At 43.7% G+C, this 18,968-nt stretch overlaps 1 protein-coding gene across 1 annotated transcript in view; it reads left to right on the forward strand.

Moving 5' to 3' along the window:
- LOC101941269 (SITS-binding protein-like) overlaps window positions 1-18,968 on the forward strand; it is a 72,676-nt gene that overhangs the window by 4,930 nt on the left and 48,778 nt on the right. The window contains exons 2-4 of the mRNA XM_008176702.4: window positions 8,908-9,079; window positions 17,431-17,638; window positions 18,294-18,444. Coding sequence (XP_008174924.2) covers window positions 8,908-9,079; window positions 17,431-17,638; window positions 18,294-18,444 — 531 coding nt within the window. The remainder of the gene's footprint in view (window positions 1-8,907; window positions 9,080-17,430; window positions 17,639-18,293; window positions 18,445-18,968) is intronic.

Raw genomic sequence — 18,968 nt, forward strand, 5'->3', positions numbered from 1 at the left:
TCAGCCAAACCTGAATGGAATTTCCTAGGAGAAAGAAAAGGCACTTCTGTAGCCCAAGGGGATCTCCCCGGCTGAATATCAAAGGCCTATTACAAAGAATGAAGGTCTGAGAGCTTCTCAGAGAAAAGGTCACAACAATCTTTTCTAATAGGAAGCGGTAGGCAAACTAGGCTCACTGCTCGCTCCCCCCATAATATATATTCTCATAACGTAGCAAGGATGGGCCTGAGATGTTAGAAGAATATATATGTTGCTAGCATGGTTTCAGCTGTTGTATGGACAGGGCTTAAATGTACCATGTAGCACATGAGATTCTGTACATAGTGTAAAAAGAACAGGAGTACTTGTGGCACCTTAGAGACTAACAAATTTATTTGAGCATAAGCTTTTGTGGGCTACAGCCCACTTCTTCGGATGCATAGAATGGAATATATATTGAGGAGATATATATATATACACATACAGAGAGCATGAAAAGGGGGGAGTTGTCTTACCAACTCTGAGAGGCCAATTAAGTAAGAGAAAAAAACTTTTGAAGTGATAATCAAGATAGCCCAGTACAGACAGTTTGATAAGAAGTGTGAGAATACTTACAAGGGGAGATACAAACATTGAATCTAATGGCTCAGCCATTCCCAGTCCCTATTCAAGCCTAAATTGATTGTATCTAATTTGCATATCAATTCCAGCTCAGCAGTTTCTTGTTGGAGCCTGTTTTTGAAGCTTTTCTGTTGCAAAATTGCCACTTCTTATCAAACTGTCTGTACTGGGCTATCTTGATTATCACTTCAAAAGTTTTTTTCTCTTACTTAATTGGCCTCTCAGAGTTGGTAAGACAACTCCCCCCTTTTCATGCTCTCTGTATGTGTATATATATCTCCTCAATATATGTTTCATTCTATGCATCCGAAGAAGTGGGCTGTAGCTCACGAAAGCTTATGCTCAAATAAATTTGTTAGTCTCTAAGGTGCCATAAGTACTCCTGTTATTTTTGCAGATACAGACTAACACGGCTGCTGCTCTGAAACCTGTACATAGTGTATAGACCCTAATTTACAGTGCCTTGAATAAGAACTGCAGTGGGCTGTAGAGGCTCCTACGCAGTTGCTACAGGAATTTTTTGGACGGGACCTATGTATCACATGAGCAGGCTCAAAGCATTCCTTGCGCCCTGCAGAAAGTTAGAGCAGTTGGGCTTTGTGACTGTGAAGCATGAAAGGGTGAAGGATGCAAACACACACCCTAACTGGGGCCAGAGCATTGAGCCGCGGAGTAATAATCCCTTCAGCCCACTCCGTGCGGCTGCTTCCCCAGCCTACACTACTGCAACCTTTCGGTGCCACTTGCACAGGGCATTTAGGACAATTGAATTTATGTAACTAAGGATCCTGTGGCCTTTTCTCTAACCTATCCTCACCCCATGCAGGACTGCCACATCAATTTCCCCCTCCCTCCATGTGACACAGGAGGTGCAGAAGCTCCTTTGCATGATAATTCTGCTGAAGCAGCACATCTCCTGGCCAGGAGTCCTCTCCAGCGAGCTGTGACACTTCTTTGGTGACACTGCCCAGCTGTAGAAACCCCAGTGGCTGGGAGGACACGGCTGCAGCCTGCTTATGGAGGATGTTCTGACACCCGTTCCCCTGGTATTTAGTTAGCAGAAGCCAACGTAATCCAGGACTAGAACTAGCTCCTTTGTCGTCCAGTGGAGAGGCCAAGCAGCACGGGGAAGATGTTGCTTTGATCAGTTCTTTTGGTTATGAAATAAAACAGTCAGCTGTTGTGACGTTATTGATATAATCTGGGACCATATAGATCATTGTTGCAACCAAGGTCCTGTAGTGGCACGCAAATCTTGTATAAAGGGGGTCAAATGGGGTGTCTAAGACAAGGTTATGGTTTACTGGTTATGATTATGCTGTCTATATGTGTGTATCAGTTTTGTAGTTGAAGTTATGAATATTGGCTCTATACTGTCTGTATTTCAAACTTATGCTATGCTGCTGGGTGACATCCCAGACAAACTGGTGTTAGCTCTGCCTAGCCTGCTTGATGGCCCATTAAGGACCATCAGCTATACAATGGACCCATTGAGAGAAGGCAGATACGCCTTGTAACTCAGCAAAGTATGCAGGGACTGGCCCATGTGACTCCAGACTCCATGTTGCTGTAATTTTCCACAGTAAGAACAAAGAGGTGTTCTTACAGCTGGAAAAGACTATATAAGGCTGATGCCTCATCTCCATCTTGTCTTCAATCCTGCTTCATACCTCTGGAGGAACTTTGCTACAAGCTGAAGCTTTGAACAAAGGACTGAGGACCCATCCCAGCGGGGGATGTATTCCAGAGACTTGATTTGAACCTGCAGTTTATTCCATCGCTGCTGCAAGCCTGAACCAAGAACTTTGCCATTACTGTATGTAATTGATTCCATTTAACCAATTCTAACTCTCATCTCTATCTTTTTCCTTTTATGAATAAACCTTTAGATTTTAGATTCTAAAGGATTGGCAACAGCGTGATTTGTGGGTAAGATCTGATTTGTATATTGACCTGGGTCTGGGGCTTGGTCCTTTGGGATCAGAAGAACCTTTTTCTTTTACTGGGGTATTGGTTTTCATAACCATTTGTCCCCATAACGAGTGGTACTGGTGGTAATACTGGGAAACTGGAGTGTCTAAGGAGATTGCTTGTGAGACTTGCGGTTAGCCAGGGGGTGAGACCGAAGTCCTCTTAGTCTGGCTGGTTTGGTTTGCCTTAGAGGTGGAAAAAACCCCAGCCTTGGGCTGTAACTGCCCTATTTGAGCAATTTGTCCTGAGTTGGCACTCTCAGTTGGGTTCCGCCAGAACCGCATTGTCACAGCTGTGTATTTAATATGAAACATACAGAGTTGTGCTTACCTTGTGCTAAAGTCATAAAGCAAGCACGGCCTGCCATGTTGTAGCATTTTGGATGCTAGAGAAAACAGGAGAGACTTTCAAGTTCTGAGGAAGAAAGTCCTTTTCAAGTCAGGGATTACAATAAGAGCAGTAAATAGCCAACGTTAGGATTATCCTCAGAGTTATTTATTGCATGAGGTCTGCCTGGAAACCTTATGGCAAGATCAGTAAGCCTATGGTATCGTGCTAAGCACAGCTTACATAGTTACTGGATTGAGGGAGAGCCAAATTCCCTGCTGTCATAAATTGATATAGCTCCATTGAATCTGGTCCAGCCCTTATGGGAAAGAACATTCTATCAGTAACCCAGTGTTTGGCAAATATGGGGTCAGCTCCTGCTCCCATTGACTTCTACAGAAGCAGGAGTAAATCCACAGTTAGCTGAGTGGAGACTTGAGGAACATGTTCCAGTTGAGGATGGCTACATTGGAAGGTTCAGCTCTGTGGTCACATAGATTGTTACAGCATTAACCCTTTGGGATATCTTAAAATATGGAGATGGAAAACAGTGCTTGCTATTATAAACAGCTGTGGGCCAAATTCTGCCTACACTTTCACCACTGTAAATCTAGAGTAGCTCAGATGTCACTGGAGTTCCTCTAGACTTAAGCTGATGTAACTGAGGGCAGAATTTGTCCTGCTGTCTTCACAGCCCCTTGGAATTTGGGTCTCCAGAATGAAAGGTACCATATATTAAATGTACAGCAAAGCATCCTTGATTACTACTAATTTACTAGAAGCAGAACTGAAATCAGATCCGATCATTTTGAAAGGACTTAAATATTTAGGCACAGGTCCTGTGTCCACAAATATCACTAGAATCTAGGAATAAATGTCTGTCCCGATCTGTGAGTGGAAGCTTCTGAAATGTGAGACTATCTGGTCTCAAGGCCAACAATGAGCTCTAACACAGACCAGGGTCTGAATCACTTGCCCCAAAGCTGCAAGTTTACCTGAAAACAGCTAATTTACAGTGCCTTGAACGGAAGTGTGCTTGTCTCTAGCACTCAGATGCTCAACTCCCAATGGGGTCTAAACCCAAATAAATCCGTTTTACCCTGTATAAAGCTTATGCAAAGTAAACTCATAAATTGTTTGCCCTCTATAACACTGATAGAGAGAGATGCACAGTTGTTTGCTCCCCCAGGTATTAATACGTACTCTGGGTAAATTACTAAATAAAAAGTGATTTTATTAAATACAGACAGTAGGATTTAAGTGGTTCCAAGTAGTAACGGACAGAACAAAGTAAGTCACCAAGTAAAATAAAATAAAATGTGCAAATCTAAGTCTAATCAAACTAAATATAGATAAGTTCCTCACCAGTTCCAGAATGCTCCCTTTTACAGGCTAATCTCCTTTTAGCCTGGGTCCAGCAATCACTCACACCCCCTGTAGTTACTGTTGTTTGTTTCAGTTCCCTTCAAGTATGGGGGGGGGGAGGAGGGGGAAGAGGGGTGGAGAGGCTCCTTCCTTAGCTAGCTGAAGACAAAATGGTGGGGTCTCCCACGGGTTTAAATAGACTCTCTCTTGTGGGTGGAGACCCCCCCTCCTCCCTCCTATGCAAAGTCCAGCTCCAAGATGGAGTTCTGGAGTCACCTGGGCAAGTCACATGTCCCTGCATGACTCAGTCTTTACAGGCCGAAGCCATTGTCCACATGGTATCTTGCATGTCTCCAGGAAGACTTCTTATGTGGAATGGAGCATTCCAAGATGCATTGTTCCCCAAGTACTTGTGGCACCTTAGAGACTAACAAATTTATTAGAGCATAAGCTTTCGTGGACTACAGCCCACTTCTTCGGATGCATATAGAATGGAACATATATTGAGGAGATATATATACACACATACAGAGAGCATAAACAGGTGGGAGTTGTCTTACCAACTCTGAGAGGCCAATTAAGTAAGAGAGAAAAACAAACAAACAAACTTTTGAAGTGATAATCAAGATATTCGCAGGAGTTTGGGATGACTACGTTGTTTAGATATACTAGACATATTTGGCAGAAACTGTTTTAGAAATATTTTCTAGGCGTTTTGTTTTAAATGGAGGCACTAATTTCCAAATGCTACCACCTAAGGGAATTCATTTTTTTGTGACTTTCTTGCAGTGGACTAGTGCCTATTGCAAAACTCAAAAAACGGTGGTAGATATTTGAGAAATTATTCACAGGCAGATCATAAATGTCAAGACAGCCCACTGGATAAAGTACATCTGTGCCATTTTATACCTCAGCGTGTGTTTCATTTAATTATTGTTTTATAAAGAACATTACTGGAGGGATAGAAAAAGCTAGAGAGAGGGAATAAAACCTAACCAAGGTTGAATGGTGGTTTTTCGTCTTTAATAAACAGCTCATCTCTAGAGCCTCCCTGAGTGGTTTTACTGTTCTTCATGTTCCCCTTCCTCCTTTGGCCAGGCCCAGAGGATGGTATATTCACAGCCTTTCTTTTCCCCATTTGGTCCCTTCCTTGTCCATGTTCTTTATGGCTATCAACATGTCCCATGTTAAAATAATTGAAAACAAGTTACCTGATAGATATGAAAGCATTCTTAATTCTCCATTAACAACTATTAGGGAAATGTTTCTAATGGGGGTCCCCTATGGATTGGTTCTCAGCCCAATGCTGCTACTCAATATTTTTTTGTCAGTTATCTGGAAGAAAATATAAAATTATCGCTGATAAAGTTTGTGGACGACGCAGACTGAACTCCCAGGCGGATGCTGGAATACACAATATGTATAAAGGGGTAGGTACTGAATAGGAGTAGGGAGGTGGTGTTACCATTGTGTACAGCATTGGTGAGACCACCCTTGGCATATGGTGTTCAGTTCCAATGTCTACATTTTAAATAGCATATTGAAAAGCTGGAGAGAGTTTAGAGAAAAGCTACAAGAATGGTTTGTGGTCTATAAAACATTCCTTATGATGAGAGAGACTTCAGATAAATAGATTGAGTGTATCAAAGAGAAGGTTAACAGGTGACTTGATCTGCACAGGGAAAATATATCTGGTACTACAGGGCTCTTTAATCTAGCAGACAAATGCATAACAGCTGGAAATTGAAGTCAGCAAAGTTCAGACTGGAAATAAGATGCACATTTTTAACCGTGAAGGCAATTAACCATTGGAACAGATTACCAAGGAATGTGGTAAATTCTCCATCATTTGGCGTCTTTAAATCAAGACTGAATGTTATTTTAAAACAGAGGTGGGCAAACTATGGCCCACAGGACCGTCCTGCCCGGCCTTTGAGCTCCCGGCCACGGAGGCTAGCCCCCGGCCCCTTCCCTGCTGTCTCCCCTCCCCCGCAGCCTCAGCTCGCCGTGCTGCCAGCGCTCTGGGCAGCATGGCTGGCTCCGGCCGGGCGGCACGACTGCCAGTCCTGGTGCTCTGAGCAGTATGGTAAGGGAGTGGGGGGTTGGATAAGGGGCAGGGGGTCCTGGGGGGTAGGGAGCAGGGGGTGGCTGGATAGGCGTGGGAGTCCCGGGGGGCCTGTGAGGGGGCGGGGGTGTGGATAGGGGTTGGAGCAGTCAGGGGACAGGGAGCGGGGGAGGGGGTTGGGAGGGGATGGGGTCCCAGGGGGCAGTTAGGGGCGGGGGGTCCCAGCAGGGGGCGGTAAGGGGACAAGGAGCAGGGGGGGTTGAGATGGGTCGGGGGTTCTGAGGGGGGCAGTCAGGGGATGGGAAGTGGGAAGGTGCAGATAGGGGGCGGGGGGCCAGGCTGTTTGGGGAGGCACAGCCTTCCCTACCCGGCCCTCCATCCAGTTTTGGAACCCCAATGTGGCCCTCAGGCCAAAAAGTTTGCTCACCTCTGTTCTAAAAGATACATTCAAGTTCAACCACAAGTTATTGGGCTCAGTGAAGGAACCACCGGGTGAAATTCGATGCATGTGATTATCATAATGGTCCTGTGATGCAGGGTGGTCTCGCAGTGCTTGGAGCACTAGCACACTCTTCCCCATTATGGTTCCAAGTCCGTGGGTTGGCCGTAGCACCTAGTGGCTCAAGGCTGTAGATTGCTGGTAGGGGAACCCAGGCCCTCCCTCTCCACCAGGCTCCAACCCAGGGCCCTGGGGCTGGCAGTTCAGGTGTGCAGCAAAGGCAAAGGTATCACCAAGACTGCTCCTTGGATCACTTCCTACTACATCCCTGTCTCTCTAGAGGCCTAGTAGTTGCCTGGCTATTGACTTGCAATGCATACTCAACTGAAAGGAGTCCGGAGGTTCTTCCTCCTCACTCACAGGCAGGCGCTCTGCTGTCTCTCCACTGGCAGCCTGCATCTCCCAATTGAGGTCTGCTCCAGATGGCATTGGACTCTTTCTGTATCCCCGCAGGAGCTACCAGAACAGCTCTGCTCACTGGCACTGACCTCCCTGACTGAGCTATGCTGTGCCTTTTTAAACTCCACCTCTATTGCGAGCACCTCCAGCAAATATGTCTGGACCGAGCCTCCTAGGCTCAGATCTGCTCTTTAACCCTCTGTTCCCCAAGTGTGGGGTTTGTACACTACAGCACTTTCTAGCCTTAAAAATCTATTACTCTTATTTCCAGTATCTCTAAATCAGGTTTATGCTTTGATGCACTGCTATTGAGAGCTTCCTATTTATTTATTTATTTTTAAAATCTAGACTGGTAGGTTATTGTTTTCCTGAAAGGACTGCATTTTAATTTTTTTAAAATAAGGGTTACTAGTTTGGGTCAGAACATTAGCGGCTAAAGTTAAAGTTGCAGTTCTGCGCTCGGTCTCTTTCTCTTTCTCTCTCTCTCTCTCTCCAGTATATAGACCACAGCTGGTCAAAAAGTTCTGTCAGCTTTTAGATGGAAAGCTGCTTTTTGATTAAATGGAAATTCCAACACAACCCCGCCTAATTTCATCAAAAATTTGAGTTTTTGTAAAAATAAATATAAAAACTCACTTTTCAGTTGCCAAAAATCTGAATAACATCCAGATTTGGGTTTTTTTGTATTAAAACAATATTTTGTCAGTGTTTTTTTGGGGGGGGGGATATTTCCTGGTCAGCTTTAATATAGATAATAAAATACACAATGAACAATAGTTGTAGTGCGTTTGCTGTATCTATAGAAGTGCAAACCATCAAAATTCAATAGGGTAAGGAAGCTGGACCAAAATTTCCCTCTCAAGTCCACGTGGTAGTAGATATCTGCTTTGATATTCCACTTTCACTGCATGTGTGGATCTCCCCAGAAGAGTTCTGGAGACAAGATCCATTGAAAGGATTTAAAAGGAACGTATCGCCTTTAGTTTTTGATTAATAAGAAGTAGATACTTTTTAAGACATGTAATGTATAGAGTACCTGAGATAATAGAATAACAGTGTTGCCAACTCTTGTGATTTTACTGAGTCTTGCTATTGCTTGATGTTAATAAATCTCCAGCTCCTGGAGTCAAGTGATTATGCAGAATTTCAGCTTTCATTTATGAAAAAAATTCTAGCCCTCATGGTTGTGGAGAAACATTTGTCACATTTTGAAGTTTAAGTTAAAAGCTCAGATACAGGAAGACAAAGTACCTAAAATTGATATATATCTTTTTAAAATCTCATGGATTTTTAAGGACGGTCTCATGATTATTGAATATTTGGGGCTGTCAACACCGGTAGTATTGTGCATTTGCAGAGCAGTCTGCCTCAAAGCATTGGGAAAACATTCACTTGTTAATCCTCACAGCATCCAGTGAGGGAAATGTCATTAACCTGAAGGCTACCGGTGGGGAAGCTTGAGACACGGAGGTTCTGACTTTCCAAAGGCCCCCACAGTGAGTCACTGGCACAGAGTTCCTTGCTTAATCCACTTAAACCTGTTCCCTTTCTAAGCACATAATGTAAAGAGCCCTCTCTCACTTCTTCATTACCCCATGTATGTATTATCCTGTGTACCAGTCCCTGGCACAAAGAGTTTTCTGTCTTCATTTCTAACAGAACTCTCTGTGTTTGGTTGCAGGATTGTTTTTCAATGACTAATGTCTCCTGGTACGGAGGAGCAAGCATCAGAGCCCAGCGCTGGCCTTTGAACAATGTGAATACAAAGTCCCAGCCATTTGTTATCAGCAACCTCACCAAAAATCCCACCGGCTATGGATCTGTCTTAGAAAAATACTTTTTGGGATCAACGGGTAAGAAGAGTTACTTTGCTGTGATTTCTCATTGTTGCTGACACGAACTGTGACGGGTTAGATCACAGAAACCCCCTTGGGAACTGCCAACCGATGTGTCAAGACTACTTTTGCCCCTGCTTTCCCTGTCAGCCTGGGACTCCAGCACTCTGTCTTGCTGAGCCAGACACGCCCGTCTGCTCCAACACAGACCCAGAATCTGAATTACTTGCCCAAAACAGCTGCAGGCTTAACTGAAAGCAACTTACAGAAGTGTTCCTGCCTTTAACACTCAGATGCCCAACTCCCAGTGGGTTCTAAACCCAAATAAATCCATTTTACCCTGTATAAAGCTTATACAGGGTAAACTCATAAATTGTTCGCCCTCTATAACACTGAGAGAGAGAGAGATGCACAGCTGTTCCCCCCCCCCCCCCCAGGTATTAACACATACTCTGAGTTAATTAATAAGTAAAAAGTGATTTTATTAAATACAGAAAGTAGGATTTAAGTGGTTCCAAGTAGAAACAGACAGAACAAAGTGAATTACCCAGCAAAATAAAATAAAACACGCAAGTCTATGTCTAATACAGTAAGAAACTGAATACAGATAAGAACTCACCCTCAGAGATGTTTCAATATGTTTCTTTCACAGACTGGATGCCTTCCTAGTCTGGGCATAGTCCTTTCCCCAGGTACAGCCCTTGTTCCAGCTCAGGTGGTAGCTAGGGGCTTTCTCATGATGGCTCCTCTATTTTGTTTTGTTCCACCCATTTATATATCTTATGCGTAAGGCAGGAATCCTTTGTCCCTCTGGGTTTCCATCCCCCAACCCCCTTCTCAATGGAAAAGCACCAGGTTAAAGATGGATTCCAGTTCAGGTGACATGATCACGTCACTGTAAGACCCCAAGCCTGACTCACAGGAAGGCTTCTCTGCAAATAGAGCCATCTGCAGTCAATTGTCCTGGTTGATGGGAGCCATCAAGATTCCAAAGCACCGTTAATTGCCCACACTTTGCATAATTACAATAGGTCCTCAGAGTTATATTTCATATTTCTAGTTTTAGATACAAGTGATACATTTATAGAAATAGGATGAACACACTCAGTAGATTATAAGCTTTGTAATGATACCTTATAAGAGACCTTTTGCATGAAGCATATTCCAGTTACATTATATTCACTCATTAGCATATTTTTATAAAATCATATAGACTGCAACATCACACTAACTAGCTAACCCACAGCTTTGGATGTTAGGAATCCTAACTTAGGATATAGTTTTACTGATAGAAGGAGTGTTGTCTTGGAGCATTGGCATTCTCCTAATGTGGAACTTGAACCAAAGAACTTGTGACCCAGAGGTGAAAGTGCCATCAGCATGTGCCCCTCCATTGATTTACTGGTGTCTATGAGCATGTAGAAAATTAGCCAAATTGCATGCCCTATCTTTTCTCTTCACACTTTGTTAATTTGAAACATTCACTGCTGCAAGAGGTCCCTGTGACTGGATTTTGAAAAGGACTGGATAATTTTATGGCACTGTTATCTCTAGACTCTAGTAGTTATGCACATTCAGAGAATAAAGGATAATCAGATCTCATGTCTCAGGGTGTAAAATGATCATCTGCAAGATCCCAATTCCAAAATACCACACTGCACAACTGGTTAGGAGTTTATCCCTTCCTTTGAAGGGTCAGGTACTGGCACTGCCAAAAGCAAGATATCGGACTACATGCGCCAGTGATCTGCCCTGGCAGAGAAATCTTCTATTTATTCTTTTCAATGCATGCTGACCTGACAATATCATTCACTGAGGGCAACTCCGAGATACAGTACTGGAAAAGCCCTTGGCAGCTGGCAGCTAGCACTATGTATCATTGCCGGGCACATGGCATGTGTGCTTAGGTCTTTAGTGGCATACGTTACTGAAAGTCACAGATAACTATTTCAGCTGCTACTTTGTCTGCAGAATCCATTGTGGAAATTCTTCTCCTTCCATTCCTGCAGAGCGCTAGCAGAACAGATTAAATGGTGCCTCAGGAGGATGTGCATGGAAACTCAGGAGAGGTTTTTTTCCTCAGTCAAAAGCACAATTCCTTAAACATGCTCCCTGAAGGGCTGAGTTTCCACTGCCTCACACCTTGGGTAGACAAGACAGTTACCTCTGTGTAGAGCAGATGTAGAGGTGCTGCCATTCTGATGACCGGGTACATCTACACTGCAGCTGAAGGTATAATTTCCAGCTCAGGTAGACACACATACACTAAGCTAGCACACTAAAAATAGCAGTGTAACTGGGATGGGAAAGGTGGTGCAATAGGCGAGCTGCCCGAGTTGGTACCTTTGCACAGGTACCTACTCCTCCATGTCTGTCTCTGCCAGCTAACAAGCTACATGCAATTAGAAGTGTCATTTGAGGAATAGACCTGGAATGCCTGGTGCAGCTGCAGTTACATGCAGCCCTTCTGGCTGGCTTGCAACCACTCTTGGTCCCCCTGCCAATCTAGGGTGACCAGATGTCCCAATTTTATAGGGACAGTCCCGATTTTTGGGTCTTTTTCTTATATAGGCTCCTAATACCCCTCACCCCCGTCCTGATTTTTCACACTTGCTGTTTGGTCACCTTATGCCAATCAGATCCTTCTGCTCTTACTCCTCAGCCTGCCTGTTCCTTCCCTCATTCCAACTTCCAAATATAGCCCATGATGCTTCCTTTCTCCCCCTGAGGCTGTGATACTAGTCATCTAGCACTCCTTTACTAACCTCCCCGGCTTGCACTAACTCCTCCAACAGTCCCTAAGTCTTCAATCTATTGCATTTTTTAAAATTCAGGAATGAAGAGCCTTATAAAGTCACAGGGCTGGATTGTGTCTTTAGGCACAATCATGAGCAAGAGCCTCATGTGTATGCTACATCCACCTTGCGACTTGAGTCACAATTCCCTTCCTGCTCCTAGAAGGTAGGTAGCCATATAGTGCTGGCCAAGCTGGAGAGAGAGTAGAGCCAAGGCTCCATCCACTCCCCACCCAACTGCTTCAGGAAGGAAGGAAGCAGACAAATAGCTGTGTCTACTTCTGTGCACCTGTGACCGGGGTCCTAGTGGGGAGCCAGCCGTGGTCACTCAATTAGGGTGAACTGCAACGAATGGGGCAGACAATCCCCAAAAAGCTGGTAGATATTCCAATACTTAGATTCACTAAACCAGCACCAACAGCTTCCTTATTACCTTACTGGTTACTCAAAAGTCCAAACAACACAGTTCCCTTAAAGTAATCCAGCCTCAGGCCTCCATCCAGGTACTCATGTCGTCAAATATGATGAAAATTTCTGTAAATCTTATTTCATTGTATAAAAGAACAGGTTCTACCAATCCCAAAGGATTGGACACATTACCTCCCAGATTAATGAATGTTTCCAATCTTACCCAAATACACCCTACAGCCAATTCTTATTAACTTAACCATACTCTCTCTCTTTTGTTTTTGTAATAAATTTTAGTTTAAAGATCAATATACATACAGACATGAGTTCAGTTCGTTGAGGTTCAGATTCACAGCAAAGATGGTGAGCTTTGTAGTTGCAAAGAGTTCCTTTAGAATTCAGTTCATAGGTCATAGTCCAATGTCCAAATTTCATATTCAGGGCAAACCAGCATAACTGGGACCTCAGTCTTGTGACTCAAACTTCCCCTGACAAAATCTAAGCAGATCTGAGATGACAGAATCAGGACCCAAGGATCTTTTATACAATCTCATGTTTTTTGACAAGTTGGAATTCCTCAAGGAACAAAAGGTAATTAGGATGACTTTGAAGGACGTCCATCACTGGTACGTAGGGCTTGTCTACACTCAACGTTGTCGACAAAACTTTTGTCTTTCACGGGTACTTAAAAAAGCCCCCCCACGAAAGACAAAAGTTTTGCCGACGCAAGTGGCAGTATGAATGTGGCTTTGTCGGCAGGAGCACTCTCCTGCCGACAAAGCTAACACTGCTCACGGGGCTGGAAGTATTTTGTTGGCAAAAGTGTTGACAAAATACTGGCAGAGAGCATTCACACATGCTGACTTTTAGCGACAAGGCTGTCCTTGTCGCTAAAAGCTGCATAGTGTAGACAAGCCCTTAGCTATATGAATTAACATAAGGCCATTTGCTTGTTCCTCCACCATTCACAGTCCATTTCAAAGAGAGATGAATACTAAGATATCCGGTGTTTACAATTTATTTACATGATTGGATGTTCTTTTGACCTCTGAATTATCAGAATACAGCATAGACTGTTGATTACATTGTCCACCCTACTCATACGTATGTAAATACACAAAACCACAAACATTATCTCCCCACATGTCTTCCATGGGTTAATTATTTTGCAGGATGTTTAACCCTTTCTGGCCATGCGTCAAAGCACCCAATCCCAAGGCCTAGGTAGCCAGCCTAGCAGTGTATGGGATAGTTCCTGTTACTTCCTGGCTCCTACTCATCTGTGCAGACACGTAGTCAAAGTCAGAATCTAATATAATGTACTACTCTGCTGCCAATTCTGTTTTTTTCTGTATCTCATGGTATCTGGTACTTTTGATTACCTGAGAATCTCAGCTTTCATTAAAAAAAAAAAAGTGTCTAGCCCTCATGATTGCAGAGAAAACTTGAAACATAACCAGAGTGCAACCTAAATAGTCAGAAACAAAAAGGCAGAAGCCCACCCCCACACAATTTCTTTATAATGTCATGATTTCTAAGCCAATCTCATGATTTTAGGGAGCTTAGACTCCTGATTTTTTTGAACCTTCTGGGTTAGCAATATTGCAAATATAAGGGTATGAAATGTATATCATGATCTGGGACATGTGAGAGTTGTGTGTTGGTTTTTACACATACACAGCCTTCTGCATGTTTAACAAAAATATCCTCAGAGTGCTAAATGAGGCAAAGAAGGGCTTTCCTCTTGGCAGCATTATGGCAGGATGTCCATCCCAGTGAGACAACATGTGTTTTTGCACGAACATTTATGGAGCTGATTAGAAGTCAAAACCTCATGTAGAAACTAGAGGCCTGATCCTGGACCACTGAAGTCAATGGTACTTTTGCCATTGGCTTCAACAGAAGCAGGATCAAGACCCAGATGTAGAAAACCTGATTAGGGCTTGTGTATTGAGAGCTTTGAGTTACAAGTGGATCAAATAGTGGCCAGGCTTCAAAGACTGAAAGGGTCATGTTGGATTTGTAAACTAAACTTTCATGCATGAAATATAAATCTGTCATGGGAAATGGATTTACGGGTCCCAGCAGCTGAACAGTGGAATGTTTTAGTGAAATCCAATGTGTAACATAATGACTTTTTTGGTTTGTGTCTTTTTGGCTTAGGCTGAATAGAATGAGGACAAAAGAAATTGCTTGCCTAGGAATTTTATAGATAATTCACTGCTTAGACAAGAGTTCAAAAGCCTGATACATTGATATTATATAAAGCTGTATATCTCCTCCTCCCCCAACAAGGAAAGCTCTGCTCTGATGCAGAATCTTTTTGGGGATGGTGGTTCAGTCAGATCCTAAGTTTTACTGTAGTTCTTCTGGCTTGGTTGGAAAGAAGTGTGGTCTGATGGTTAAGGCACCAAGACTCAGGAGATCTGGGTTCAGATCCTGGCCTTGCCACAGGCTCCTTGTCTGATCTTGGGCATGTCACTTAATCTCTCTGTGCTTCACCTCCCCAGCTGTAAAATGGGAGACAGTAGTGCTTCCTTTTTCCCACGCTTGCTCTCTTCCCTGGAAAGGTTACACAACAGATAATGTATTATTCTGGACATATACACCTAGCACAATGAGGCTCTGATCCCAGTTGGAGGCCTTTGAATTCTGCTGTTCTTCAAATTCCTTGCATTTCTTTCACCTCTTACCAATGGCCCTGCTGTGTCATCCAGTTTTGTGTTCACCCTCCAGCCCTGTCAGCAAGAATGCAAATAAATGTAGATTTTTTTTTGTAACAAGAAGGATCTTGCTAAAGCCTATATGTGAAATTTAAAAAATGGTTCATGAAAGCTTTTTTAATGTAGAGCCCTCCCCCCGAGTTGTGGCCCAAAACAGCCCTGCATTGTGGTCACACATGAGAATCAGGGAGGTAACAGAACGCTGAAGGTGGAGGTTTAGCTTCACTTGAGGAGAGGCAACGTGGGCCAATGGGGAGGCATCGAACTGGGTCTCAGGAGACCTGGTTTCTATTCCCAGTTGTGAGAACCAAAGCATCAATTTAGGGAGGGATACCTGGGCTCCAAGGTAGATCAGCTCATGCCCTCCAAAGGCTCTCTATGTTTTGGGCTCAAATTACTGAGGGGGGAAAAGGCTCTGTCTACTTATTATAAATGTTATTAAAATAATAAACAAATAATCAAAAAGGTCATATCAATAAGGCTAAACTACTACAATTTTTATCAAACTCAGCATTAATCAACTCAGTTATCAAATTAAGGTCAACTGAACTAATTAGCAGCAATACTGGCATGAAATCAGTTTAGTCAAATCATCAGATTAACACAGCAAATAATCAGTTCTTAATCCTAAAGCAGAAGTTCAAGGAAATAGCTGTTTGCTTAATTAGAAACCACAGTCAGAGAACTTTTACTCTCAGCAATGGCACCAATATTTATCTGGGTGGATATTTTAGCATATCCATAGCATTTGTTTACATCTGTGCTATGGTCTCAAAAGCCAATTAATGCTTTCCTCCTTGCATACAGTTAGGTACAGAGGATAACCCAGAGCCGGCACTAGGCATAAACAGACTAAACAATTGCTTAGGGTCCTGAGCAGCTCAAGGGGGCCCCTATTTGCTTTATATTATGTGTTGTGCGGAGGGCCCCCCAAAATATTCCTCTTTAGGGTCCCCACTGGGCTAACACCACCTTTGGGCTAATCTGTTTCCTCTTCTCCCCTCAAATATAAACTTTACTAAGATACTTTAATAAAAGAAAGTTTTACCAACTTTTTCTGTAAACAATGAGAGAATTAAGCAACAGAGGGTCTTGTGGCACCTTTGAGACTAACAGAAGTACTGGGAGCATAAGCTTTCATGGGTCAGAACCTCACTTCTTCAGAAGTGAGGTTCTGACCCACGAAAGCTTATGCTCCCAGTACTTCTGTTAGTCTCAAAGGTGCCACAAGACCCTCTGTTGCTTTTTACAGATTCAGACTAACACGGCTACCCCTCTGATAAATGAGAGAATTAGTAACAGACACATTGTTAAGGTGACCAGATGAGAGGAAGAAAATATCGGGACACACGGGGGCAGGGGTCACTGGCGGAGCAAAAAAAAAAAAAGGGTGTACCGCGAAATATCAGAACAAATTGCGTCCCGACCAAAGACGCGAGACAAACGCCTAAATATCAGGATGGTCCCGATTTTATTGGGACCTCTGGTCACCCTACACATTGTATTGATTTTAAGGCAAAGTTTAGGGAATATTCTCTGGTTCCTCTCCGTGTGCCCTTAACAGGATCTACTATACCTATAAGCATCCAACTGTGCACTCACAGTCTAAAATAGTAAAAAGCGGAGATGTCTCCCGAAAAGGAAAAATTAAATGTTTGAAGTGAAAAACAGGTTTGAACTAGTCAGCTCTCTGACTTGTGTGGTGTAGGGACCTGTAACTGCAGTTGTGAACCTAGGGTGACCAGATGTCCTGATTTTATAGGGACAGTCCCAATATTTGGGGCTTTTTTTAATATGGGCTCCTATTACCCCCACCCCTGTCCCGATTTTTCACACTTGCTATCTGGTCACCCTATGTAGACCAGACAGTGATTGCTGGCATTCGGCACTCTTCACTAACGGGCATTTTCAGATACAGGGAAAACTAATCAAGGCTAGGAAGATGATGTTGATGTTGTGACTCCCCTTCTCCTGGAAGTGATTAATTTCAGGGTCTGGCTGGGAGGGTCAGTCTTCTTGAGATGGCTGGTGACCCAAAAGGGCACATAGCCCTCTGCATGACCTTGGTCTCACAGCTGACTACACTACTTTATTCCATCACCCAACTCCTTCGGAGCTGTGAGCAAATCTGGGGCGCAGTATACCCTGGGAACAGATGACATGGTCCAGTCCCACCACAATGACCAAATTCCAGCCTGTGGATAGTTCGGAGAGTTCCCCTTTAGCCCATGATTTCTTTCAGATGTTCATTTGTACAACCGCAGACAAAAAGAGGAGGAAACATGAGGCAAGTCCTGGGGATTCCTGAATATTTTTAGAAGCAAACTGGGGGTTCATGAGGGGAGAAGAGAGGCGTTTGGGTGGCAGGAGGGAGGAGGAGAGGGAGAGTATCAGAAATGCAGACGTTCCCTGACTTTAATATTTCCTTTTGTTGTCTCCAAAGGGGTGACAGTAACAGTTGCACCAGACGTCCCCATCTCCCTCTCAGTGGAGAGCAATAGGCACTTCTGTCTTGAGAGCCCTTCCAGCATAGCCATGGTCCCCCTACAGTACATGGTGTGCATCAGTCAAAACATCACGTCTGCCCACCAGGAAGTAGGGAGCCAGCTCTCAGAGCAGGAGAGGAGGCTGCCAAACACTGACATATTAAGGTAAGAGAAAAATCTTCCCATTCCAGAAGGCACCAAACAACTATCCAATGGCAGCAACCCTTGATTTCTATCGAACTGGGATGGACTTCCACCAGCAATCCAGAGTGAAAAGCTCTGTACCCAGTGCCCTGAGCCATCCAGTCTCCCAGTGAATGTAAAACAAGAAATTTAATGAAAACATTTCCATTCCTACTACTGTGCAGTAGTATCGCTATTAATTGATTGGTTCAAAAGCTAGGATCCAAAAGTCCAGTTCACTGGGGACAGGACTGGCTCTAGGCACCAGCAAACCAAGCACGTGCTTGGGGCTGCACAGTTCCAGGGGCGGCATTCCAGGAGGGTTTTCTTTTTTTGTTTGTTTGGGGCGGCAAAAAACCTAGAGCCAGTCCTGACTGGGGAGGAACATTCCCATTTCTTCTGCACTCAATACCCAAAGTAATGCTCCAAGTGGATCTAGACCATATACTCTTTGGTGGGAAGGGGGTTGTATTCTCCAACTATTTCCTCCTTTTACTCTCTCCCACACCCCCATACACACACTGTCTTCAGAGACCTTGTGTCATGTACCTTCTGCCCAGCTGTGGGATGCTAGACATACTAAATATCTGGTAAGATCAAGCAAGACTCTTTTTTTTTTTTAATTATCCCGATGCAGGTTGCCAATCTGGAGGCATTACAAAGCAGCGGATTCTGCTGCCAAAATGGAGCGAGGATTAAGGTCTTTCTTCAACAGATTGAAAAGACATCATCTCGGGGAGGGGCTAATTGCTCTCAACGAACATTCCACAATGTTACTTTCCAATGCGGTATGTGCAGTCATGCTGGTGAGGGCAAACTGAGGGACTGCTTAGGAAAGCCCAGCAAAAAGGGGTGATGGAGCTCTGCTACTCTGGAGCAGGGAATGGGCCATTTTTTGATGTAGAAACCTAATGCCCCCAGAGAGCTACTTTAGGAGATAGGGCAGAGAGGGCGACCTCTTCCAAGAGTTTCCCCACCCCCAAAGGTAAGAAGTGGTGACCAGTGCATGGTTTGGTTGGTGGGAGAACGTAATGGAACGTTTGAACCTTTGAAAAGGTTGTGTGCAGGGGAATGGGAGAGTATCGGAGATGGTTCGGATGTTATCTGAGGCTGGGTCTCCCATCTCTATGGCAAACAGTAGGGCTGGATAAAAGTTTTCAAAATTTTTTTTTTCATTGGAAAATCGACTTTGTTCAAAAACAAAAAACCTCATGGTTTTTCTAAATTTTCTCTGGGGAAAAAAAATGAAAACTAAAAACTTTCAATTTTGGCTTCTCCTTTTTTCCTCCTCTCCCTGCAGCCCCCTTTTTTC

Source organism: Chrysemys picta, chromosome 4 (genome assembly GCF_011386835.1).
Source record: "Chrysemys picta bellii isolate R12L10 chromosome 4, ASM1138683v2, whole genome shotgun sequence".
Lineage (NCBI taxonomy): Eukaryota > Metazoa > Chordata > Testudines > Emydidae > Chrysemys > Chrysemys picta.